Here is a 27,809-nt window from a genome sequence, read left to right as displayed (position 1 = left end):
TCATTTATTGAAAACTTTTTTTATTGTAATCAAAAAGTGACATAACAGGGCTGTAATGTATTCTGCATTTTATCCGCTGGTATTTGGTAACTGGTACCAGCTGCTTCTGCCAGGCAATTAAAAAAAACCCGAATGTGAAAATCTTCACAGTACAGTAAACTCCACCCAAAATAATTAACGGTGGTTAAAAAGAAGATGCCCCAGCAAAACCTTTCAATGTTACATGGTCACAACTCACAATTCTGTACAAAATGTTCACTTTTATAAAGCTCTGATGTAAAAATCAAATAATCAAGCAGCAATATTTTAAGTGCAGCACAGGGTCTTTCATGTCATTATTTACAACGCTTGAAGTCGTTTACATTTTAACAAAGATCATACAGATGACTTAGTAATTAAGTCATTTTTTCATTATCTGTCGGTTTATGTCGTGACAGATTTCACTTTTTGGTCATCTTTCTCTTTATCTTTGCTCTTCTTCGATTTTTTCTTCTTATGTTTGTGTTTTTGGCTCTTTTCCAATTCTGTTTCATTTCCCATGTGTTTCTTATGCTTCTTATGTTTCTTGTGCTTCTTGTGCTTCTTTTTCTCCTTCTTCTTTTTCTTTTTCTTGCTGTCCTGACTCTCCCCTGAGCTGGCACTGCTGCTGTGGCTCCGTGTCTGGCTCTCGGAGGGGCTGTGGCTGCGGCTGCGGCTGACGCTGGGGCTGCTCTGGCTCTGGCTCCTGCCCACCTCTGGCTGCTCGGCGGGAGCCGGGGCCGCCGCCTCCTCCTTCACCTTATCCACAGCCTTTTCCTTCGCCTCTTTGGGCGTTTTCCCTGCAGCCTCCTCGTCCTTTGCAGACACGTTGCTCTCGCTGTCGCTCTCGTTGTAGTCTGGCACGAAGGCGGCCTCGTCGGTCTCGCGGGTGAGGTCGGACGAGAGGCGCGCGGCGCTGCTCGCCTGCGGCTTCGGCTTCGCCGCGCCTTTATCGCTCTGACCCGCCACGCTCTCCTTCTCCACTTTATCTTCTGGCGAGTCCTGTTTCACTGGGGCCTTATTTCCACCTGGCTCCTTCTCCTTATTGCTCTTGACTTCTGGGACATGCTTCTCCTTCTCCTTCTCCTTCTCCTTCTCCTTGCCCGGGTTTTTATCCGGGGGTTTGTGTTCCTCAGCGGGGCGCTTGGGCTCGTGCACAGCTTTGTGCTCGGCGGGCTTGCGCTCCCGCGGGGGGCTGTAGCTGCTCCGCTTGGCCTCCGCAGGGCCCTTCTTGGGCGGCTCCACACGCTCCTCTCTTGCTTTGCTCTTCTGCACCGCTGCGGAGTCTCTGATCCGGGACGGGGAGTCTTTCCTCCGCGCTGATTCACTCTTCTCATCTCTGCGCTTGGAACTCGAATGCTCCCTGCTGCCATCATGATCAGACTTCTTGTCTCGGTTGGGAGTGAAGTCCTTCGCGGCGGAGCCACGGCCACTGTCATGCTTCTCTGAAGATCTGCCATCTTTAGAAGACTGAGATACAGTTTTTCCATTTCCTTGCTCAGCTGCCCGTTCTGAGTGCTCTTTTTCTGGCTGAACACTGCTCTTCCTCTTCTCAGAGCTGTCCTTGTCTGACAAAGAATGATCCCGGTCTTTGGTTTTACCTTTTTCACTCGACACGGAACTTTTTGAACTCTTGGCATCGTGTTGGGTGCTTTCATAACTTGCCTCTTTTGCAGCTTTCTGTATTTTCTCCAGAGGCTCTGTCTCCTTTTCAGTGTGTTTGAGGGGGTTTGGTGCCTTTGCACTCACAGGTTTGATAACACTGGCGGGTTTTCCTACAGTTGGGGGCACCTGGGTGGTGGATTTGATGTCTTCCTCTTCAGACTCAAAGTCATCTTTATCCCACTTGGACTGAGGGACCTGGATCATGATAATGACATCCTCAGCAGGGGCTGTTATGTCGTTGTTATACTCCTCCAGGGTCTTAATTACAGTTCGTTTGGTGTCTGGCTTCTCCTCAGGCTTCCTGACAGGGCTTCCACCAGTGGAACTCGTGCTGGGAGGAAAAACATGGACATTAGTAATGGGATGCACACACAGCCAGCTTGGGGAACATCTTATAAACTGGCTTGTGTTTCAATTCTAAATTCTCAGCATTTTCCTCAAGGATGTTCAATTAAGGGAACAGACAAGAGAAAGGCTGAGTCCACTGGCTGAGATTATGAGCAATCAATTAATTTAGTATCTTGCTACTATACATTTAATTAACAAAGACACAAGATTATCAGATTGGGGACTGTCTGATCTGGTAATTCCTTCATGTCCTATTTCTCCCAATGGCAGATAAATTAGATATCCATTCTTTTTTCAACATGAAAGCAAGCAATTATGGAGGGGTACAGACAGGCAAAGTTTTATCCTTATGCCCCATTTCTTCCTTAGAAAAATGGACATTTTAAAAGCATTTAGGATTACCAAGACACTATCTTAAGTCTTCAACAAATGGCTTAAATGTTTTGAGATCACCAATGAATGAACCCAACCAGCTTCCTGTGCAGTACAAACTGCTCGTTTTCCTTAACAACAGCTGAGTTTGAGTATAAACCAAGTACAGTTTCATAAAAAGATCATGGATTCCCTTGTTTAGCACAAATTTAGCTGTTCCTTTCCTTAAACACCATAAAGAATTGGAGGGGGGGAGGAGGAAAGAAAGAAAAGGAAAAGAATGCTGAGGTACCTGGTGTAATCCACAAGAGTTGAGCTAGCACCATCAGCTGCTGTCACTTTCCTCCTTGCTTTTCCCTTGGTCTTTTCTGCTTTAACTTTGCTGCTGCTGGGCTCAGGTTTCTCCACAGCTTCTTTTCCAGGTGGCACGTTTTCTCCACTCACAATCTTTTTTCCAGTTTCTCGGTTAAGTTTAATCTTTTTGGACGGGTTGTTAAGAAAAGCAGCTTTATCCTTTTCCGGGGTCCGCTCCCCCTTCTCCCCCTCGGGCTCAGCCTTCCCCTTGGGTGATGTTTTCAATTCTGCACTTTCAGGTTTATAGGCCTTTGCAGAAGTGGCCTCATGCTCTTTATCAGCCTTTTCCTCTGCTTTTCTTTTCCTTTTCTCAAGTTTGGCATCAGAAAGCTTGCTTTTCTCAGCAGGTTTCTTAGACTTCTCCTCCTTGCTGGAGGGCTTCTCTGCCTTGGCTTCTTTAGGATGTTCTTTCTTTGCCTTCTCCTCCTTGGCTGGCCTGGTTTCTGGGTGGTCCTTTGTCACTTTGGGATGAGCCTTCCGTGGTGTACCAAGAGCTTTCTCATCCTTCTGAGAGGAAGAGGTTTTAACACTGTCTGTCTTTGGCAGCTCTTCCTTGACTTTTTTCACAGGAGGTTCTGTTCGAGGAGATTTTTCGCGATCGGGATCCACTTTTTCCTGGGAAGCTTTAGCTGGTTTAGCTACGCTGTCTTTCTTTGGAGCAGACGCCACTTCTACTTTCCGCTTTGTTTTCTCAACCTTTGCTTTTGGCTTATCCTTCTCTTTTTTCTCCTTTTCCGACACTGGTTTGAAAGCAATGGAATCCGCTTCCATGGGCTCGTCCCTTACAGGGGTGGCATCATCCCTGCTTGGCAGCATGAATAGAGAGTCTGTTTTAGCATCTTCTGTTGGAACTGGCTCTCTTGGTTTTCTTGCCCCTTCTAACAGCTCAACATTGGGAAATCCTTCATTCTCATCCCCTTTTCTTCTCTTTCGGTGTTTCTTATGTTTATTGCCTTTGCCATCTCCCAGCGTATTTTCCACCTCCTTCTCTTTTGATTTTGTAGGATCTTTGATGCCATGGCTCTCTCTCCCAGGCTTTTCAGGGTAGTTTCCAGCTACATTACGATTCCTGTGGCTCTGCCCAGCAGGATACTCCTCCCTCCGTCCCCGAGCATACGGTGAATTCTCTCGTCTGGTCGCAGGTGGGCCAAACCGTTCTGGAGAGAAGTTCTCTCTGCTCACCGGAGGCCGCGGCTGAGCGCCCACGGCGTAGCCCTTGTAAAACTTCTCGTACCACTCTCTGTAGTTCCTCTCCCACTCTCTGTATCTCTCCTTCTCAAAGGGGTCTCTGAAGTCCACCGAGCGGCCGTAGTAAGCCTTCATGTCGTACGGGGGCACCTCTCGGTAGCGGGTGAAGTACTCGCGCTCGGCCTCGCCCTGCGGGACCGTCCGTTTGGTGGGGGACTGGCCGCGGAACACCGGAGACCTGGAGCGGGAGTGGTAGCGCCTGTACGGGGGGGAGCGGGAGCGGGAGCGGTGATAGCCGTGCGAGCGGGAGCGGGAGCGGTAGGTCCGACTCTTGCCTTTGCCTCGTCTCTGGTAGGGCGGCGACCGCGAGTAGGAGCGCGAGTGCGAGCGGCTGAAGGAGCGCGAGTAGGAGCGGGAGCGCGACGAACCTGAGCGTGACTTGGAGTACGTGTACGAACTTCTAGAGTAAGATGAAGCGCTATAGGGAGACTTGGACCTTAAAAAAACACAACAGAAAAACCAGATGAAGTTAATTCCAAACAGTCTTTCTCCTCAAATCTTTTCCTCCCACATTTATTTTTTCTTTCCTCTCCACATGCTTATGTCAAAGCTTCTTTCAGCTGCTGACATAAAGCTACTGCAAATTGAAGAACTTGATAACACGTAAAAGTTTCTGCTCACAAGACAGAACAGCTGCTGCTTTGTTAGTGTCAGAACACACAGAAGGGTCAGTCTACTTCCACTCACTCTATCACATGAGCTACCAGAGCTACGGACAGATTTCAGGTGGTTACACTGGCCTCTACTGGTACAGGAACACGCACATTTGTCACTACTCGGCAACTACATGCAGTGCAAATCATTTTTGTTGCAGTAAGATGAAAAAAGAGCAAATCTGAGTGGCTACAGTGCAGAATCACATCGAGAAAACACCACATAGCCTGAAGACAGCAAAGCCCAATGTTAAAACGCCAGCTCAGTCTATTAACTGCACCCTGTTTTGGGAATTTGGACAGGATGCACAATCCTAATACTGCAAAGGACCTACAGACAGGCCTGTGAAATCCACACTGCCAGGCAGGTGTCCCAAAAATGTACTGCATATCCCTCCAGCTCTAACCAAGGCAGGTGACCGCATTGCAAGAAAAAGCCCATCTAAAAGCTTCTAACCTCAGTCCCTAGTCACATGCCTCAGTGCCATGACTCTGGGAAAGCTCCTGACAGCACTGCTAACAACTGCTCCTGCCCAAGGGATTGCTGGGGACAGAAAACAGCAGCTACCCTCAGGTTTTTCTTCTACTGTTTTTCAATGAATCATTTCACATGATTCATATGTTCATTAGAATCATTCCTCTTCTCCAAGTCCCTCACCAATTTCAGATTTCCTTACAAATAAATCTGAGCATTTAATTCCCAAAAAAAATTTAACAACGTCACCCAACAAGTGAAAGCCCCCAGTCTGCAGTCCAGGTTCAAACATCTCATGTATCCACATGAGATGGACAAAAGCAGAAATGAGGGCGATTTCTCTCACCTATCTCCTCCAAACTGCTCGGACTGCTCGGTTACAATCAGAATAGTGAGACGCTGAAAATCCAGCCCTTACAGCTATTCTGCTCCTGGCCTCCTCAGGGCTGTCAGGCAGTGAAGGATATCACTGCAGAGATACCTTAGCAAGACAGATGCTTAGTGCTCCTTAGTGCCTGCTGCCCAATGCTAATTCAGTCACCTGCAATCTCTACCACACTGGAACCAATAACTTGCATATGACACTCCTGTCACTGCTCATCCCTCAATCATCCAATCCATCTAACGACAGGGAGGTGGAGTGCAACTCCTCCTGATTCCTCTAGACAATCTGCTTCTCCATTACGGACATGTAAAGCAGTTACCTGGAAAACGAACGCCTACGCTCCTTTTGAATCTTTTTATATTCCATCAATTCCTTAGCAAAATCATTTGTAAACTCATCAAGTTTGGACTTTTTCTTTTCCCTGTTAAAATAAGTTTGACCTTTATTACAATTATAGTTTGACCTTTATTACAAAAGACATCAAGAAACAAAACATGGCCAATATGAGAAAATGTTTACTGCATGCAATGCAAAAGGTGAACATCCTATTTAAGCAAAAACAGTTCCTACAAGTTTTAGGAAAAGTTCTAGAATTACATTTGTCTTGGTTTAGCTTTGCATATTTACCATCTGCGATGAAAAAGTATATTGGAAGAAACACTATGTCACTTTTGCTAGGTCAGATGCACTTTAGTGTAACCGCAGTCCAATACGCTCCCCCGATACCGACATGAAAACAAGGCAACGTTAGCGAGCCAAATACTTACTCCTCTTTAAGCCTCCGTTGCTCTCTGTAAAACTCCTCCCTAGAGAGAGGAGGTGCTTGTGTCGTTGGGATGGTGTTTGAATGAGCCGCTGGCACTGCTGTTGGGACCCAAGCTGATGACATGTTTGCAGGAGCTGGGGGATATCCGGGAGGGGGGACAGTGTACCCAGCGGATGGAGGCTGCCCAGGTGGAAACTGAGGAGGAAACTGTGGTGGTGGTACCCCCGGAGGAAGAGGAAGAGCATGGGGTGGTGGAGGATACAAGGGAGGTGGAGGCACAGGCACAAAGACTGGTGCTGATGCTGGCAGTGATGGGGCCTGAGTCCTTTGGGCACGGTCACTGTGCGGGCGTCCTCGATTTGAACTTTAAAGAAACCCAAAAACACGTGTCACTGTTTGTCACAGCCTGCCCTGAGCGTACACAGGAAAGCGAGGTGGCAGCACGGCGGGAGCACTCCTGGTTCTCACTGGTCTCCGGCTGTCTGTTCACTCGAGACTACGCTCAGTCCTGGAGCCTCGTACTTGCCTTGCACATGCTCGCCCCAGCAGCTCCCTCAGCCTTCTCTCCTTACACTCAGCTTTGGGACTGCGGGCGAGGCTGCCAGGAGACCCCCATCTCCCACGAGCCAAGCACCCACTGCTGCTCTGCCCCTCCTGGACACACCTTCAGCTCTGCACTCCCGGGCCTCCGAGCACTGCGCAGGAATTAACTCACCTCTCCGAACTCTCCTAACCTCTCCCACGTTTGTTTCCTGAGCTCCTACCTCACGATGCATTGGCCTGTTCTTGTCCCTGAATTGTTTTTTTCTTGTTTACTGGATTTGAGATATTAGATAATCTGGGGGGCGGATGCTGGATTTTGTTTTGATTTATCTTTCAGACTTTATAAAAACAATGACCCTTACAGCCTGGCTGTAACAAATCTCTTATGAATGAAGGATTAATTTGATGTTGCGATAACAGATAAACAGGCTCCTCTCTCTAATGAGAAAAAGCAGCTTGGCACTTTGAGATGACTAAGCTGCAGAAATACAAAACTGTCATAAAAATAACAGCCTCTAATTTTTCAATAATTTGCTCAATCAGTATCAACTAAGTTGTTAAAGAAAGAATGTTGGAGGGTGATTTCTACTGGGAAATCAATTTTTTCAACCCTATTCAGTCAGCAATCAAAAGGGTGCTTTTCCATTTGATCTTTTAATTACATTTAATTTTTATATGTAATTTAGGCTTCCCAAAAAGTGTTCATTATTCAGAATCTTCTTTTCAATTATGTACTGGAGTTTTATTTTTCAATAATCTTACTGTAAGCACAGGTCCCCTTTGTTAAAGTTAATTTAAATGAAGCCACTTGAAAATTAATTACCACTTGAATTCTCCACAACTATTATTTCATTATAAATCAGCTGTTTTTTAAGTGATGTATTACAGATTAATTTACAACCAGTTACAACTAGTAATACATTCAATTTCTGTTGAATACTTACAGCTCCCAGCCTGGCCTGCGAAGTGCACCAGCTCTCATTGGATGACCTTTTGCAGCAGGGACAGGAAACAAAAAAAATCCCAGTAAGTTTATCTGAAGACAACTTTTTTGATGAAATTCTAAAGTTCTAGTTTCTTACCAGTTGTAGGTATTGATTGTCCTTGAGGGCCCAGAAGACTTGGTATCGCTGGCTGTCTCAGTACAGGAACCTGATAGCCCTTGGGAATAAATGCAAACAGTCACAAAACAAGCTCTACTAGAACATAAGAATCATTGTTTGTGTTGAAATAAAATTTACCTTCTCTTCCAACAAACTGCTGATTGACAAAGGGGAAGATTTGGAAAGCTCAGCAGCAGTCATCAGAGCAGGAGGCAAAACAGCATCGGCATCACTACAAAAACAACACATTTTTATTATTGAAACACTGCTTTGAAGTGAAATATAATACATATTTTTAAATATAGAGTCCAAAGTGAGAAAAGGCTAATTTTACTAAATAAAAAGAATATTTAAAAATAATCTTCACCAGATTTACACCTGTGAAGCTGGCAGGCTCCAGAGGAAGCACTGCTGAGGAGTCTGTTTGGATGTTGGCATTTAGAGAGGAAGCTCTCTGGAAAAATATCTGAATAAGCAGCACTTGAAAGGATGAGAATCCATATAACCTGTGCACTGAACCTCAGCTTTGGAAGATGCAAGAACTGAAATTCCATTTGAAAATGTTTCTGTGCTCTTTTGAATTGTGATCCTTGTACTGATGGCACAGCTGAGCAGCCCTCTGGACACACTGGTTCTGTGCACCCAAGGCAGCAGGATTAAAGAATGTAACCCTAAACACTAGTAACAGATTTTTACATGAAAATATTATTTCTCAGTAGTAAAGAGAAATTAATGAGACACTAAGGTCTGACGGAAATAAATGGCTGCTCTAGGAATGGCTAGCCATTTCAAATCAAAACCAATCCCTCCTTCAGGGCAAACCTGCGCTGAATGACTGGTAAGGGAACCAAACAGAAATACTGCCAAGAAAATTCTTGCCTGAGGTACACGTTCTACTTACTGAAGTGTCCTCCTTCCAAGTAAAAAGAGAACCACAACTTCCACAATGACCTGCAGCTGGCATGAACGATACGTAGGGTGCTAGCTGCAAAGCTCAAAAAAAAAATCTAACCTAAGCATTTTGATTTCTTTTGTATTGCTGTTGCTCTCCAGATCTCCTTACCGAAAAGGTCCATCTGGCTTTTCCCCACGGAGAGAGAGGGACACTGCTGGAGGGAGATCGGAGACAACCACAGAAGACGGATTGACCGGCAGCCCAGCTGCCATGGACGGCCCGGGGCCCAGGGAGGAGAGGGCGGAGCGGGAGGCCAGCGAGGCCAGCGGGATCATGAGCGGGTCCTGCTGCCGGGCCATGGCCGGCCGCATCAGCGGCTGCAGGGTGCGCGTGATCGTCTGCCGCATCAGGGGCGGCGGCGGCGGCGGCGGCGGCGGCAGCTGCTGCTGCTGCTGCTGCTGCTGAATCTTACGGAGCCGTTTTGTGTAACCGGTTTCGTTTTTGAAGTTGTTGACAGCCTAAAAGGAAGGGAAACATATTTGAAAAGGTGATAATAAACTTCAGCAGACGTATGAACAAAAGCGTTTCTACAGGAAAATCACTGTGTGTTCCTGTAAGCGCTATTAATCCTAGACCAACTAACACACAGCTATGAACACATCCCATGGAACTCTGGTATGAATGACTGGTACCTCAGAGTCTCTGCATTAAAAGTACTTTGCTGTTTACGCCCAATTTGAAAGTGAGGACATCCTATTAAACACAAGTGTGTCCTGAATTTGCCATTGTTTCTAATGAGCAGTAGGCTTCTGTAAAAACAGATAATGTATGTGAAAAGTAAACTTAGCTTTGTTGAGTTCAGCCTTGCTTAAGGAGATCTAAATTAGTATTTTCATCCCTTTCAGCTCTTTACAAATAGATTTTTCTAACAAAGAGTTCAGGCTAAAGTTACCACATTACCTGGCGCAGAAACTTGTTGGCGATTAAAGCGTCAGGAGAAACATCTGTCTGATGGCAGGTAGGGCATGTGTGCTCCTCAGACTCCAGCAGTGCTGTTCTAATACCTGGGAATAATTAGAATATTTAAGTAGTTTATAGGCAAACTAAGTAAACTTTTTTGGTTCTCATTAATTACAAAAACAGGCATATGATTAATGGTGAAATATGATCTTAAACGGAAAGCATGAAGCTGTTCATGTTCTATAGTGGAAAAAACTGGCAGAGGAACAGGTTGCCCAGAGAAGCTGTGGCATCCCTGGAAGTGTTCAAGACCAGTCTGGATGGGGCTTGGAGCAAGTGGAAGGCCAACTCAAACCATTCTGAAATTCTACAACAATTTCTAGCATACAGCAGAGGGTCAATATTTCACTGGGCTAATATGTAAAGATGCAGAGCAGACTGGCATGTGACAGCTCAATTGGTCTTTTTTCCACTCTAGTGCAGCAAAAAGTCATTCCACGTTAACGAATCAAACACATTTCAAAAAACCATGAGGCTTGATTTCTGAAGGTTTTAACCAGCTCTGGGGAAGTACATGGATGAAATGCCTCAATATCAGTTTTTTGTAGTCCGCAGTAAGTGCCCAAAGTTGGAGACATAATTCCGTGTGAGGGAAAGGGCTGTGGACAAAATAAATGCATTCTATATCTAATACTGGAACCACCTGCACTAATATGCACTCCCCTCATCCTCTTCTGCAGGTAAAGAGGATTTAACTAGAAACTTAAGGAGGGAAAAAAGCTTTCTGCCTTTTTTCCACCATCTACACAAGAAGAGTCTTTCCCTGCTCATGACATGCTGAAGTATTCAACAGAACTAACACAGCAATTTCCTTATCTCCTATTTCTGCTCTCAGAAGATCAAATTTGATGTCTGGAATTAACAAATTTGGCAGTAACACTTACATTCATCACAGTAACTGTTTCCACAGCAGGGAATAACAACCGCATCTGTCATTATATCCTTACAAATGAGACACAACAGCTCATCTGGAATAGGATCATCTTCTTCTGAGGAGGAGGATGGCTCCTCAGGTAGGAAGGGAGGCTTCTCCTTCTTTCCTATAGCATAAGCTTCCCTGAAAGTAGAGTGGGGAAAGCAAAAGAAAGAAGTTAAAGGGAAAACTCTTCCAAGCTTTGAATTTTATCAAAAAAAGATAATATGTGGTATTCTTCTCCCCCTCCACTGGCCTTCCTAAACACAGCTGTTTAGTTTGAACTACTTTTCCATAGCCCTAACACAGGAAGAGGGAGGGAGGAATTCTTCTGCAGAACTATCCAGTTCATTGGATCAACTGAGAAATCAGTTCAGACTAGAAAAACATTTGACAGCTCGTATCAGGTGACATGAATCCAAGCTCTCCTTTGCCAGAGGCTAAATGTAAATTGGAGGCTCAGGATAAAGCTGGTCTCCCAGTAATGACATTTTCCAACTGAAAGAATTCTGTGTTACAGCTTCCAAAAAAGGACATCCAGCTGAGAAAACCAGAAGGGCTACCAAGGGTATTTTAGAACAGCCACTGTGCTCAGCACACACAAGTGCTTTCCTAGTTTATAGCAACAGGAAAACTTAAGCCTGCTTCACATCTGAGGGAGGGAGTCACAGTCCAACAGCTGCTCTATTACATTTTACATGAAACCTTCGAAAGACAAACTAGAATCAAAAGGAGCTCCCAGAGAGAACAACCCCAACTACAAATGCTGCTGGAATGTTCTGCAGAAATAGGCTCAGCACACCCCACGTTTAACCAGCTCCCAGGGGTGTGAGCAGCAGGACCCACACTTTAATGTTAGGCAGCAGCATGGACTTTAAAGCTGAGATCCAGTGCCAATGCTTCCTCCCCACAACTCCAGGTACTGGCCAGTGTGGCTGCACCACCACTCGTGCATCTCCACCTGGTTTCTCCCATTCCCTTTTGGGTACAGACCAACCAATCCCATACTTACGCATCTATGGTTGGAATTGCATATTTCCCAGTGTTGGTCAGCATGGCACCCTTTGTGTTGGGGTCCTTCACCTCCATCATAAAACTTCTTGGAATTCCTGTGCTTTTTTTAATTCTGGGAACAGACTCGAAATTTTTGTCCTGTTAAGAAAGGGAGACGTATCTCAAAAACCACACTGAAAATGAGATTTCAGTGACTATTTTAAGCACAAAAACCTTTAACCCTCTCCTCTTACCTAGGGTAAGGGTTGTTGGACTAAAATACACTTTGCCCTAAATGAATGCAGCCAGGGTGTTCCAGAGGCTGGAACGATGTTTTGAACTCACTGACATTCTCTGGCTTAACTACAGGTTCCTTAAGGGTGAAATCCCTCAAACTGGCTCCTCCTCCAAAGGGCAATTCAGAGGGAGCTGGACTCAGGGCTTGGAGAAACTTGTTTTGAGATAAATCAAGCACAGGAGTTCTCAGAAAAGATCTATGGGAATATTTAGTGCCTCTGACCTAGCAAAAAGAAAATTTTACAATTCCAGGTTTTTCTTAAATCCAAAGTGTTTTCCAACACTGCCATGTAATACACTCTGTATTTCGCAACAAAAGACACAATTCTTACTGTGAGTATTCATGTTTGTTATGTAACTCTTCAGATAAAAATTAAAAACTGAGCACCCCCCAAGTCTTACCCCATTCGTTGGACAGTTCTTTATGTAGTGCCCAGGTTTGCCACAGCGAAAACAGGTGTAGGAGGGTGGAGGTGGCCCCACGGGTTTCTTCATGTAACTGCAAGTTTTTGGGGAAAAAAGAAAAAGAGATTCATGTGTCTCTCTTGTTTAAAACAAACCATCTCTACAATTTTTACATCAACTTCAAAGAACAAGTTTCATGTTAGCAACACTTACTTGACTGGATCATATTCATGGCCAGACTGTGTCATCATAGCTTTTATTTTATCCTCCTCGGAAGCATTGGCTTCAGCCAGATTGGCAGTCTGTGCAACAGGTAATTATTTGACACACACATTAGAAACACATTTAAGCCCACGCAGCCCAAGACAACACCACTCATCCAATCCTGTAAAGAGCAGCACTACACTAGCTGAGCTTGCATGAGAGCAGCTGCTTATATCAAACAGATTTGTGCTGAAGATGGTCTGGGGAGTCCTTATGCCATGACATGATGTTTATGTGCCTGAGAACCTACTAGAAAAGAGCACTCTTGGGCACTCAAACCTTAGGCTCTGTTTGTACCTTACAGCAAGACTTGTGTAACCAATCCAATTTCCTTCAGATGACTGAAGCTATGTGTAGAAAAACAACAATATCCAGTATTTTTACGCTGGTTTTTAAGCTCCAGACTATATTCAGGAGAAGCTCTCCACTGGACAAGGAATTAAGATGGATACAAGCAGCATTATTTACATTTTGTAGTATTAAAAGGACACAGAACTACAGAGGTGGGGCAGTTAGGTTTGTTTGCTGAAACTCAGCTTCAGACACACAAGTATTAAAAGGACTAAAAGATTTTACAATCCTTCAGCAAGGCAAAATTCTTTTCAGCAGAGATTTGCCCAGCAGGAGCTGCAGGCAGTGCACGCTCCCCCTCCTGTGAAGTCATTTAACTACGGTGAAGACTATCTCAGTTTTTTTTTCCAGTTGGCCATGTCCTTTTAACACACAAATTGTAATATAAACCTTCTGCACAACTAGACCTTCAAGTTACTGAAGTCAGCTGATTATTAAGTCATATTTGTTCAAATGTTTTTATTACACACTAGTCCAGATACAAGCAGGGTCTAAGGGAGTGACTGTAAATGACTTGGGCCTTCAAGCACCTATCACTCAGCTCAAGCACTCATGGTTTGGTTTTGTATGCATTCATTCACAAAAGCAACCAACTAGTTTCAACATTTTATTAAATGGTTGTTTCATATACACAGTTTCTCCACAGTAACAGAATCCGGATCGCCAACTACGAAATCATTTCCATTAACAGTTACAGACAGCTTTACAGATAATACTTGACTAATTTGTTTGAACCCAAACGGTTTACAAAACACATCCAAAAGCCACAAAACATTAGTAGGAATAGACCAAAATTCAAATATGGCATTTCATACATAGTAATAATCACCAGAGAACTGTTAACACATTGCCTCCGTGCTGAGCCGGGCTGCACTAGAGCCATTAGAGGGAGTAACAGTGCTGAGCCACTCTGTGTCATCTTCCTGCATTTTTCTGAACTACTTAAATATCCTCAAAAGCTGAAATGTGTACCCCCACCCCTGGGACAGCTTTGCACACTTCAGAGTAAAACTTCACATGAGGTTACAGACCCGAGGACACATTTAGGGACAGCACTAATGGGGACCAATTCTTTGGTGGCTACCTTCCAAACTAGAGATATTTGTATATAATGGGGGTTTTTTTGGCCAAATGTATACGATTTAATTTCTGTAGTGAAGAGGGGAAAAGTTACCAGTGGGAAGAGATTTCTTTTTATTAGAAATGAACTCCAGCCTTTATCTTGATGACAAAACACTAGCTGCTCTGCCTCAGGCCCTGCCTACTCTACTGCCTGTAGCTTTAGGGACTGGTGGTTGAGCACTCGGCTGTCCACACAGTGCAGTCACTAGTGCTTTCCCAGACAAATTACACATTGGTGAGCAAAAATGCAAGCAGTTCCCGAGCAAAACATGGCATTACAACAGTTTCAAAAGGTCACAGCTGCTCAGATGCCACACATACACATTGGTATATTCCTATAAACAATGAGGTACATTTACACAATTTACACAGTCTGCGTTCAAACAAATTAGATCGGGTTGTCCACTGTACAGATCCCACAATTTATGGAATTGTGCAGCATTCAGAGAATGGGTCTGTAACTATGACTAGGGATTCAAAAATAGCCATGCAATTGTCCATGGTACAGAACCGCTTCTCTTGTGGCTGGTCACACCCCCCTGGAATGTCCGTAACTTACAGCCAATTAAATTCTTCTGTACAAACTGGGTTAGTTTCCAACGCAAAATTAATGAAACGTATGAAAAACGGTAAAACAGCTTCTGAAGAGCTTCTTCTCTGTGTCTTGAGGATGAGTAATACTGCAACATTATGCTGAGGCTGATAAGGTACTCCCCTTCTATCTTCCCAAACTGGGAACTACTCTTTACAGGATAGTATCAAAATATACACACATTTTAAAGTTAAAATACTTTAAGTTAATAAAAATTAAAGGGGGCTTTCAATTACAACAGTTATTCACCTATAGATGACAGTATCAATTTAAAAATAGGAAGCAAACACTTTTTAAGTATTTGACAAGAATATATATATATATATATATACCTTAGTAAGCTGGGCCAGAGAAATAGATGCAGAAGAGTCATCAATCTGTTCACAAAAAATTAAACACATATTCAAGTTCTACAGTCAAAACACAACAATAGTTAACCTCTACTATAGTCTGAATGCCTGCACTACATCCCCCTGAGTGTCACCCAAAGGAAATCCCAACCCAGTGTAATTTGTATTTATGCAAAACAAAGTCCAAATCTATGATGGCTTAAGAGTATCTACGTGCTTATGAGAAGAACTTAAAATAACCAACCCCACTGGAGATCTACTTATTGCTCAGAATATCTCAGAGAGGGACCTCTTTCAAAAGGGTAATGGGAAGCTGTCAAGTTTCAGCTAAAAAGGACTTAAAAATATTTAAGTTTAATTGAGGAAGAAGTATCACTCCAGGTAACACAGTATTAGTGTAGTTTGCAAATGAATCAGTGAATGTCTCATCATTTCTAAATGCACACAGTGATGATTCTGTAAACCCACATCTGCCTGTCAGAATGAAGGCCATCCCCAGCAGCCCCAAAACACACACTCTGCCCCTCCTGTCAGTACCCAAATAAACCCAAATAAAAGCCAATCTAGAACAGCAGCCACAACCTGCCACTTCTGGAGAAAAACCAACTGCTTAAATCATTTAAATAAAGGTGCTTGTAATGACAGAGTAGACTATAAAAACTGAAAAACTGATTTATTGTATGTTACTAAACCACAGGCCCTACCACCCAAATCAACGAGAATTTAGATGATTCCTTGCATTCAGACCAAACCTGATCTTTAATAGCAGCCCAGTGCTAAATGAACAAAGGGAAATGCAAATCATACTCTTGATGATAAAAACATGGATTCAGAGCACAAGCCTGGAATTTTTGTTTCCATTTTTCTTCTCCCAGCTGCCTATGGAACAGCTCTCAGGAATGACATCCTCAGGCTAGAAGCCAGACAACTATAGCTGAAGAGCAGTTTTGCCACAAGTAAAAAAGGTTAACTCGATCTAGTTCCTTCTGTAATACACTGAATTTTATCATGCCATGAGTAGCACTTGAGCTAGCACAACAGTACCAAAAGACACCTGAATCACTGCTTATTACATCTAACTTGCTCAAAAACACAGAATAGAATTTCACAATGTGAACTGAACAGCTCTCCAAGAAGTCCCTAAACAGGTCAGCAAAGAGATTAAAACCTTTCCTATAAAAAGGTCTTGTCCTTTACTACCTAACATAGCAGAGAATTCGAGAGAACAGTTTTAGCAGACTGGGAAAAAGTATTTCCATGCACAAGATGATTCCTCACACCACTAAGCTGTTCCTGTTCTGTGTTTTCAGGAAAGTACAAAGAGCATTCCAGCACTACTGACTAAAGAGCTCTTGATGCCTCGAGACTAAAGTCCTCTTCCTTTGAAGAGGAAAACAGAGATCTAGACAAAAAGACCTTCATTCCACTGCAAGTTGTACCACAGGATTCACCTCTCCTTCCTTCCAGAATGCTTTGTACCTAGTTCTGTTCAAAAGGAGACCTGCACAAGCATTTTGAAGCTTCATGCTCCATATGCCACTCTTTCACACATGAAAAAGCAGACCAGTGTTCTATCAGAGCAAGCACAGCTATAATTTTGTGCTTTTCAGAAACAAACAAGAAATTAGGAAAGTTCTAGCATTAAATGGTCTAGTATTGACCAGGAACTGAAACCCCAACAGTTCATAAACTATTAATTCTTCCCTGTATTTTTTCAGGAAGCTGCTATTATACACCCTGCAGACAACAGACTAATTTCTTAAAGGAGGTGATCAGTTACCAGAAGCAGCAAACAGATAGTGCATTTGCCCATGGCCATCCTTCAACCATCCTAGATTTTTTCCAATTTTTTTCCTTTTAGATTTCTACTGAAGTATTTCCTGGCAGTCCCTCAAAAAGGTCAAGTAGAAACAACATCTCCATGAATTTTCAGGCAACCCTACCCTGCAGAAGTATTGTGAAAAAAACCAAAACACAACCCAGAAAAAGCAAGGCCCAAACCCTAAACTCAAGAGCTTGTGTTTTAACTCCCATATCCTGCAGCAGACTGAACAGAAACTAGCAGGAAGCCAAGTGGGCAAGAGGACAGAAAAGAGGAGGAAAAGGCTGATCTCACTGCTGGAGTGCTCCACTGAAACGACAGGCTTTGCCCAAAGCCAGGCTTGGCTACACAGAGGGTCAGCCAGGGAGGCTCCAGCTGTGGCCCTGGTGCTCTCCCCAGGAGCTGTGAGCACAGCTCAGCCCTTCTGCAGCCTCCAAGGAGCCCCAGACGCCGACCCTAGAGCAGAAAGGCCCCACGCCCTGGCTTTGGCTGGGACACGGCTGGGATGGCAGCTGGCACAACAGTATGGCAATGAAAAAGTGCTAAAAAGAACCTTTTGTGCATCCATTAAAAAAAGAAAACTGATTTTAACTTTGCAGCTTTACTGTCCATCAATAACTGACAAGATTCCTAGTGATTTACTCCAACTGCACAAGACCCAGCTTCTGCTCTGAAATACATGCAGAAATATTTGTGTTTAAAAAAAAAAAAAAAAAGGCAAACAATCCCCCCACACCAAGACCTGAATTAACTTTAAGAATAAACTCTTTGTGTTTCTAGCCCCCAAAGCTGCTGAGGCTGCAGGGCTTTTCCAGTGAGAGAGGGCCTGTACAGAGGGATGCAAGGCTTCCACCCTCCCAGACCAGGGACAGAGCACACCAGGGAATGGCTTTGCTTTTCCTTTCCTGCTGTTAGTTCTCACTCACACTGTTTTCCCTCCCACTCTGGGATTTCTCTTTTTTTCTTTTTGACACATCTACGTTAGCTTATGGTAAGATGCTACTGAGCAACGTAATACAGACATGCCAGGGAACACACGAGGCTAAAAGAATGTTAACTTTATTTATGAACATGTGGTTTGTGTTTATACACATGCTAGTAAACAAAAAGAAAAAGAATTGTTTTCAAGAAATAAAAACCCATCTGAATTAGATCAAATACTATAAACGTGGTTTACATAAATGCATTACATTAACTACTAGGGTCACTGGGCCAGTGCAACTAACTCCAACTCACAATGAGAGGCATTCGTCTCCAAAAGGAATTGCAATCAATCAGCAACAGAATTATGGATGTTACATTTAGTGGTTTTAGACCTACACACAGTAAGTTTGCAATTTGAAGTTGATTGTTTCCACAGGAACCAGAGGCTGCATTCTTCCCAGAACACAGCCCCAGAGTTCAGGAATTTCTAATTAAGTTATCTTAATAGCTGATCAAGTGATCAGAACCAATGATCCAGGGTTAGTGTAATGCCTCACACCAGTCTAGTGAAGGAGAAGCAGTTATACTTAAAATAAAGATAAAAAATAAACCCCACCAAACAGTACTTTGATACTCTAAGGACTATTGGAAAAGCACAGTTGCACACAGTACTGACCCAAGTGGCACACCAAGATCTAGCCCATCACCAGGCACGGGTTTCCGTGTGGGATTATACGTTAGCAGCAGCATAAGTGTTTGCAAACCTGAAGGAAAATGCTGCTCCTTTTCCAAATGTGAATTCCAAGTGGTGGTATACTAAAGAAAGGCTTAACCTTTGGGAATTACAGCAGCAGCCAGCCCTGGAGTCACCCAGACCCAAAAATGTGCTGCAGGCAGAAGTTAAGAAAAGCGACAGGGACTTCACTCCCAAATGCCCCAGGCTCTAACTTGGTGCCAACATTTGTGTTACATATTGTCACTGCAGACAAACTGTTGAACTAAACTGCTTTACCAGATAAAGGGGAGAGATCAAATGCAGAACTTTAGAATACCACTCAGTGTAGCAGCGATATTGAAATTCACGTCAGGCTATAAAGACATTTCTGTACTCAGGAGGGCCCAAACAATATCACTTCAATTACACAGTTTCAGGAACAAATACCCAAATATTTAAGGACATAAGAAGGAATCATTTAGCTGCACAGAACTGTCCTGAAAACATCTGGGATATGCTGGGTTTGGTATTTGATTGAACCCCCAAGTCAAAAGTAAGGAACAGCACCAAGTTTCACAATAATGATTTCTCAGTGGTTTTTGACAACAGTTTCAAAAACCATTAGGCAAAAAAAAGGTATTTAAAAACAAAAGCTAAGTGATACAATGTGAAAATGGCAAAAAATACACTCCAAACAGTTTTTATTGCAAGAAACAAAAAGCACACAACAACCTATACAAACATACATATCACTAGCTATAGACAGACAGATGTAGAACATGGCACCATGTTCAGTGTGCAAACCTCGAGCCTACAGGATCTGGAAACGATCATACATTATCTGTACAACACAGAGTCATACAGGAGAGATTCTGGCATATTCAATATGAAATACAATGCATTACTAGGCACAAATACCAATATTCACATTAGAACTCTGCAAATGATGGCATTACCCAGTTTTTACTATGCTGAATCAAATACAATGTATTTACAACATATACTAGGTTTTACTGGAAAATATATTAAGTTAACGTTTGGCAAATTAATAAAAGGCTGCATTGTTTAGAACTAAGTGCAGTGTGTAGGAAAAAAAGTGTGAGATTGTGTTTTTACATACTGCTTTTGATGTTCCACTCACTGGCTCACTTCGACTTCTAGAAGAAGAAATAAAGGTGATCAGAATTTAAAACAAATCACTTGTACCCGACACAAAGATTCCAGAACCTGAACATCACATTATGCTCCAATACTCTAGTGAACATAGACATTTATTTGTAACATAAACTGTTCTCTCTTGGTACATTTGGTGCAACGAAAAAACTCCCCAAAATCACATTTCTACATTGTCACAAATTACCCAAGACTTACAGATCTAGAACACAACAGTGCAAGAGGAAGTCACGAGACCTTTTGTCTCTGCTCACTAAGTATCAAATCCATGAAGTCTGTACTAGAATTCTGTGTTCTCAAATAATCAATCACCAAAGCATGGGGCAGCTTTGGCCAACAGGTTCATCCCTGGTAAGGCACACAGGTACCAGGTACAGGGCTTCAGTTTCTGTGAAAGAACAGTGATAATCTACAAGTGCAAGTTTGCTCAAGTGAAAACCAGAGTCACGTGACAAAGGGGCAACATAACAGTGTCAGCAGCACTGAACAGTGCTCCAACAGTGTTTCTTTGTGGAAGCCCAAGCACTGTGTTCAGAGATCTATATTTAGCCATCAAAGTGCCAAAATATTAAACATGTTACATATGCTATATTGACTAAAAGTAGTAGTAGAAATGTCACCTGAAAGTAGTTTCTAGGATTTTGTGCGATTTAGGAGTCCTGTGACAAAAAAAAAGGTCTTAATTACCAGAATTTGCTATAAGATAATCTTGAATACGTTACAATATTTTAGGAAATACGTATTACATTTGAAAACTTGCTGAGATTCCACATACTTGGTGGTATGGACCTGCATGCTCCTGATCACGAACCACACATGCAGCCACTGAGAGAGCTAACAAACAATCCACGCATCATCCAAAGAGTCCCATGAGCAAAAGCAATGCAAAGGCTGCTGGGGAATTCACATGCCAATGGAGAGGCTCAGCTTCCTGCCACTGCTGAACACCCCCAGGCTGCCAGTTACACCTCCTGAAGGGGAGGAGGTACACGGAAATACTTTGGATTACCACACAATAGTTGCTTCAGCCATTTAGTGCAAGGTGAGTAACGCCTTTCTGAAGGCCTCTCACCACTCCAGCAGACATTCCCCATCCCCAAACATGAATCAGCCTACCAGTGGTTTCTGCAGTGTTTCCAGCTGGGGAACAGAAGGCTCATCTGCCTGGTTAATTTTCAACTCTACCCCAGCAGTGCTGTTCTTTGCTGATCCCCCCACAGCAGCAGTGACAGAATCTTTGATGCCAACTTTGATTCTCTGGAGAGCTTTACAGCACCAGGTGAGGTGCACTGCCAGGACAGCATCAGCTGAAACGAGCCCCAAAGCAAGGCTGTGTTTGCAGGCACAAAGCTGTGGGGGCAGAATCCTGAGGGAGAGCTGGGAAGCACTGCACCAACTCCTGCAGTAACATGCCCCAAGGTTACATGCAGAGCCACATCCTTTCAGGGTTTTTTGCTTGCAAATGGTTCATGGGTACCAGGATGTTGCTGTATTGTTTGTTCAAGACACACTGTAACTCCTCAGGGTACTTTCCTGAGCACCAACAGTAGAAAGACATGGCAAAACCACAAGCTAATAACATCTCCTGCTGGTGGTGAAGAGGCATGGCTTTAAGTTTGAAAAACATGCCCATTCCAACAGAGCTGATGCAGCTATTATAGATCTGGACTGTATGAAAACACCAATGCAGCCATAATCCTGGAGTCAGGACTGCATTTGAGTATCTGTGATTTTAATCAATACTGAGGACAGAGAATCAGGTGTAAACCTCAGAAATACAGAACTAAAACACAGAGCACAGATGCCAGCTCGGGTACAGACAGACTCAGAAAGGTACCCAGTACACTTGGTAATGTGCTAAACTGCTTCTGAGATTTGACTTTGGACAGGATTAACTGTTTACTCATGGTACTTGCACAAAAGCCAGTACCCTTTAGGGTATGATTCTTTTGCCTCAAACAGATACTGTGTGTTTAGGAAACGCACAGGAATCGCTTAGGAATGAAACTCCTTGTTTGCATGGTTCACCAGCTGGCAACCCTTGCTCTTTCCTCTACGACTACTATACAACCCCCCCATGTCTGAGGCAGAAAAATACCTGTCATATGCTGCCCCACCTCCCCCAAATGCAGGTGACAGTCTGACACCCAGAATCAAACTCTTTTGAGATGTGAACAAATGCTAAGTTCATAACTGTGTTCCTGTCTTTGTTAAAAAGGCAGGCACGTATAAGGAATCTCCCCATGAAGAGGAAAAGGAATCTCAGAAAATGTGAACCTCAGAAAAATAAACTCCAAACCAAGCTCAATAGAATCATCTCCAAAGTTACCACTGCTGGTGTCTGAACAGCAAAACCTAAGTCTCCTTTGGGACAGACACACTGAAAGCTACCCCATGACAACAAACACCAGCAGCAGCTTTAACAAGCAAGTTACAACCCCAGTGCCTCTGCAAGTGCTGTCAATAACAAGGTGGGCACACTGACCCCTCCCCACAGGAGAATGCTGGCTGTACTTACATAACGTATGTTTTGCTGGTAGCTTTAACTCCTCCAATGGGGATTCTCCTCACAATCACCGATGAGTTCTTGGGAATCAGAGCACTATCATCAGTGTATTCTGGAAACAACATCAATACAGAAAAAACATTAGTCAACTTGTAAGAATGTATTTAATATGGAATTACAGAGCACTTTTGAAAATCCCTTTACACATCTAATAGCAAAATTTTATACATAACATCAAGCTTCCATCCTCTCAACACACCAGCAGCACCTGTCAAGGAATCTTCAGGTTTGATTACAAGCACAAGCAGCAATTTCATTTTCAGTTTTTAAAGTTAATTTGAATGCCAGGAGCAAAATGGTTTCAAATTACACTAAAGCAGAGTCTGATAATGCATGAGGTTTTTCCCTGATCTGTTTTAAGCTGGTTTTGCTTCTGTCTGGCTACAAAACCAAGAGATCTCTGGAGAAAAACAAACCAAAGCTGAGCCTCACCTGCATAAAACAGATTGTAAAGTCTGTGAGAGTCTGTGAGCACTTGTCCTGAACAAACCAGGCACCAGTTAAAGCAGGGAAACTCTGCAGCACTCTTAACATGCTTTCAGCTTGTTAAGTACACCTGACTCCCCTCTGCTGCCCTGCTCAGGCCTGACAGAAGAGCAGAGCCACCAGCTCTGTGCTTGGAGCTGCACCACCCATAACCAGGCTGGGCAGCTGCTCAGGGCCTGACAGAGAAATGCAACTGAAACTGACAGCACTGGAGTTTGGAGCACCAAAACTTGGGGGTTTCTGAGCCTGCTTTCACAAGTAGGACAGAAGTGGCTCTCACTAAAGTGGTAGCTCCTCCTTTAAGCTAGCCAAAGGGACACAAGTTCTTTCCACTCACTCTCTGTAGGGAGGAGAGACTCAAACAAAATGACTTCTGAAGTCTTGAAAAGCCTTTGGAAAACAGCACGTGCCTGGAGCCATCTCTGCTCTGCCTGGGCCTGTACTGTGCTGGTTGTCTGAAAAGAAAAACCCCCTGACCTTTTACATAAGGCCCAAACAAAAATCCAATTCTCAGACACACTCTGAATAAACTTAAAATGCGAAGGCCTCTCTGTAAGAATGGCTTTTATATGAAACTTACACAGGCTGTATATGACTAAATATTGCAAAGCACCATGAGAAGTCCTTCCCTGTGATGTGCCTGCAGTGTTAGTTATTCCAATCCCTTGCCTTTGCAGACTGAATCAGAGCACTGGTCTAAAACCCAGTGCTGTTATGTATCTAGTCAAGCTTTGTCAGGATGAGTTTGCTCAGTGATCACACACAAAATACAAATATCTCACAATTTATACTCAATTTTTCAGTATATTATTGCTACAGGCAGGAACCTCCCTTAGACCAAAACATACCTAGCAGAAGACATCATTTCAACCATGAAATTTAAGTTTTACTTCTATTTTCAACTAACAGAACATTTCTTCAGAAAACTGAGAAATCATTTAGCTGAAACTAATTCCTGATTGTCCCCCCAGGGAATCAAACAGCAAGACTCCTCTGGACTGCAGAGCAGTTTAAAGCTGTGAGTGAAAGGACTAGCAGTGACAGAAACAGCAGCTCTTACAGAAGCCACATCCTGACACAAGCCCCGGAGCTCTGCTCCTCACACAGCCACCTGTCAAAGAGGCCACATCGGGACTTTCTGATGGAGAAGGCGCTCAAGCAGTGCTGAGGCCGAGACAAACACCTGGAAGATGGTGCCAGCTGCAGTTCTAGAAGCCTAGAGCAGCTGTTTCTACTTGTGCCTGTCACTGTCTCTCCATGCCTCCACACCTCAAGGTGAGCAGTGAGGCCAACTGCACAGAGCTACTGCTCACACGTGTCCAAGCAGAGCTCCGACAGAAACGCTCCAAGCTGGAGGCAGCGGCACTGTTCATTCCCACTCCCACATGGCACAAACTTGTTTCACCACCAGTGATGGCTGGGAAGTGGCTACTGGAATTTCTCAATCTGAGCTGTGATTAAAGTACCCAACTAACACAAAATGCCTATAAAAACAAAGAAAGATCTGGATATTAAAGCTTAGAGTAGAAGACACACAAGTCTAAAACTTGCTGTTTATCCTGTGAGAAAATAGTAGCTTGAAAGAGTCCAGATAAAGAAGTATTTCAAGGCATGAATGGAGGCAAACTAGTTAGTTAGTCAGCTGACTGCTGCCTCACACTGACACAGAAATCTGACATCAACTACTGCATTAGTGTCCACAACCTTCTTACAGCTAAGTGCAAAGAGCTCAGATTTGCTGGCAAGTTTATGCTGCTTCACATTGAATGAGCAATTTAAAACCCCCACTTTTTAATTCATCTATTTTAAGAATTTCTGCTAGTCTTAATAATTTGTGTTTATATATGCTATAAATAAGCTATTGTTAAAAGTTCACACGTTATTTTCTGGCCTGCTTTCATCCACTGTTTCATCTGCTAGCATTGCCCAAGCAGCTCTGAGCACTCTGAGAGGTTTTTCACTCAGGGGGAGTACAGAACTCACCAGGAGTCCTTGGAAAGCAAGGCAAGGTGTGCCAGGGCAGGAAAAAGCCTTGCTAAGCAGCTGCTGGGGGAAGGATGTACAGGTAAGAGCTGCAATGCCTGCCAACATGCCAGGCTGTCCCCACCAGAACACAGGGAACTCCCTGGAACACCTTTTCTCTCTAGACAGGATTTAACTCTGTTCTCATCACCACCACTTGCTCACTTTGGGACAAGCCTCTGCTGCAGCTGGCTACAAAAGCAGCCTTGAAACTTCCAGAGTAACAGATGGGGCCACTCGTGTTGGATTTTCTGCTTCCCCCAGAAGAGGAATCCCTGATCTGGAACAAGCCGGCTCAGGAGGTCACACAGCCCAGGGAATCTCCACACTGTGCCCCACAAGAGCCCCTGCCCTGCTCTGAAGGGATGAGTCCATCAAATCCACCCAACTCCCAATCATTAATCGCCTTACACCACCTGCCCCTGCTTCAAGGCCCTCTGGGCTCTGGTGTGCTGTCAGCGTGGGGCTGAAGTGCCAGAGCACTATTCTGCCTCAAAACCACTCAGCCATCCCACACCAGCTCAGAGCAAACTTTTGGGTTTATTTTCTTTGCATTTTGCCCTGTAAGTATGGCACATTTCCCAAGTGTTCTGTTTCAGAATGTCACAGCACAGGAAAGAGCACTCAAGAAACCTCAGTTGTGGAGCCTGCAGCTCTTCCACAATATTCTAGGAACACCTGTTATAGAAGACAAGTAAAAAAAATCCAGATCCAATGAAATGGAGGCAAGTTAAAAGCACCAATCTCGAGCACAGGCTTTAGAGAACATGCCTTGACAGCAGGTAAGGAATAGGAACCCCCCACATAACACAGGTCCCACCCACTCACTCTGCATTCCCAGAATCTTACACAGTCCATCAGATCCTTTTTTCCCACTGATATTTAAAATCCTGTGTACTTCTGGCCTATATTAACAGTTCTCCTATTACTAGCTTTCCATTAGGAAAAGTAACAGCTCCAGAACTGTAAAAGCTTCCAGGATCTTGGATCAATCTGAATACACAGTCCACTCATGGCTCACTTTGTTCTTTCCACAGATCATTTTAACATTTACTCAGGACTCCTGAATAGACAAAGTTATAAAAACCCAATACTTATGTCCACACATAAGAATTCCTAGCATCCCACTTAGGGAGAATATCCTGGTCTAGTTATTTAATTTTAAATCTTAATTTAAGCATCTATATCTGATTAATAAAAACTGAGATTCACATTTATTCATATGAACCAAAGATTTGACAGACATAGATTTTGGAAATACATTCTCTAGCTATGCTCTGCAAACCACAGAGGGATTTTTGCCTTTTCACATGGAAAATACCTTTAGGAAAGCTTCAATGAGCATCCGTATCACTAATACAGAATTTAAAATGATGTATTTTACATAGTTATATATATTTATACCTTGATACTCATTTTGCAGAGGTTAAAGTGCAACACAACCTGCCTAGAGGACCCAGGACAATACTTTTTTAACTTCACCTTGAGGCAACACCAGCTCCTAGCGAGGCAAACACCTTTTCTTCCCTGGACTCTGGTTACATATGAAAACAAAGTAACACCCTGGTAAATCTGGTACCATGGATGCTGCAGGAATACTTTATGATGGGACATTTACAAGCTTATTTTCTCTCTTACAACTTTTAAAGAAAAAAACTACTGAGACACAGAACCACGGGGGGGAGAGAAAAAAAAAAGGTTTAACGTTGCAGGAATGAAAATACAATTCTTTTTATTTCTGAAAAGTCACACTCCGAAGTCTTTAATCACACTCAAACTTATCAGGATGGCAGATTACCAAACACAGTAACACAAGCCCATATTCACACCACAGAATCAAGCACTATTTATTAGATTTAAGAGAACTTATGACTTCCCGAAGAACATTTCTTACATATATTCACTGTAAATGTTCTGCCATAAAACTTCAGGACTGCCCTGATACAGCAAACACTAAGTGCCAGGAACAGGGAAAAAGAAAAAAAAAAAAAAAGCATTAGACAAGAATGATGAAATGATGCTCAGCAACTACGGGGTCTTTTGTTTGGAAAACTTACATTAACAGCAATTCCCCAGAGTAATTTTGCTACACAGAACACTGATTGTGCGAGAGGCTTTAAGGGTCTGCAGAAATTGTAACTCAGTAATACACTCGATACAAATTGTTGCTTCTAATTGTTGCTTACTGCAAGGAGCACTTGCTTTTAATGAAAGCCGGTAAAAAAAAGCAGCAAAGCACCTTCCAATGAAGGGGGGGGCAAAGAGAAATTGACGACAAAATTCAGTCATCAAACACACTTTTCTTTCCTCATTCAAATTAGCCATGCGCTATACTCCTTGTGATAACCTTCACATTTCTCTGCCAGATTTCAAAGAAAGCTGGCAGGTTTGTTATGGTCACCCATCCTGCCCCCACCTCCCCCATTTTACCGACAACTCCAGGAAACCCAAACTTTTTCAGCACCGCCGCATACGAACCCGTGCTCGGCACGCAGAACTGCTCGGACGGTGCTGTGAGAGCAGCAGCTACAAAGGAACAGCTCCGAGCCCAGAGCAGCCACCGCTCCATCACCGCTGCCCCCGAACCCCACGCACCTTCTTTGGTCTGCGCGTTGGTGATCTGCAGGTCGCAGTCGGCCGCCTTCAGCTTCTCCCGGCCCATGATCTGGCGCTTGAGGTCGCTCAGGGAGATGTGCAGCCCGTCGAAGGTGACCGTGTCATAGTTGAGCTTGGAGGAGAACTTGTAATGCACGCACGACATGGCGGGGCGCGGGCGGCGCCCGCTCTGGCGCGGCGGGGCCGCGGGGGTCGGGCAGGGCCCGCGGGGGCCGGGGCGGCGGCGCTGGGGCGGCGAGCGGCGCTCAGAGCCCGCGGCGCTGCGCCATGGCCGGGCCGCGGCCTCAGGGCTGGGCAGGCCTCAGGTCTCCATCGTGGCGAGCCCGCGGCCCCCGCCCCGCAACGACCGCGGC

General features: G+C 43.9%; 1 protein-coding gene across 6 annotated transcripts; it reads right to left on the bottom strand.

Moving 5' to 3' along the window:
• Positions 1–27,670, bottom strand: RBBP6 (RB binding protein 6, ubiquitin ligase). Of its 6 annotated transcripts, XM_059861661.1 has the most exons (18): positions 27,436–27,670; positions 22,285–22,384; positions 20,387–20,425; positions 19,714–19,750; positions 15,115–15,159; positions 12,667–12,755; positions 12,451–12,547; positions 11,771–11,910; positions 10,730–10,902; positions 9,786–9,889; positions 8,994–9,343; positions 8,069–8,162; positions 7,910–7,988; positions 7,772–7,817; positions 6,286–6,648; positions 5,838–5,939; positions 2,696–4,441; positions 1–2,014 (listed from the first exon to the last, which is right to left on the bottom strand). In XM_059861661.1, the coding sequence occupies exons 1-18, from the start codon at positions 27,599–27,601 to the stop codon at positions 424–426; spliced, it is 5,361 nt and encodes a 1,786-aa protein (XP_059717644.1). In that variant the 5' UTR covers positions 27,602–27,670; the 3' UTR covers positions 1–423. The 6 variants fall into 6 exon arrangements, with proteins under 6 accessions (XP_059717644.1, XP_059717646.1, XP_059717645.1 ...); XM_059861663.1 differs by lacking the exon at positions 5,838–5,939; XM_059861662.1 differs by lacking the exon at positions 20,387–20,425 and having other exon boundaries at positions 27,436–27,669.
• Positions 27,671–27,809: the final 139 nt, after the last annotated feature.

Source organism: Haemorhous mexicanus, chromosome 17, assembly GCF_027477595.1.
Source record: "Haemorhous mexicanus isolate bHaeMex1 chromosome 17, bHaeMex1.pri, whole genome shotgun sequence".
Lineage (NCBI taxonomy): Eukaryota > Metazoa > Chordata > Aves > Passeriformes > Fringillidae > Haemorhous > Haemorhous mexicanus.
Note: the sequence above shows the minus strand (reverse complement) of the source record. Positions and strands in the feature narration are given on the sequence as shown.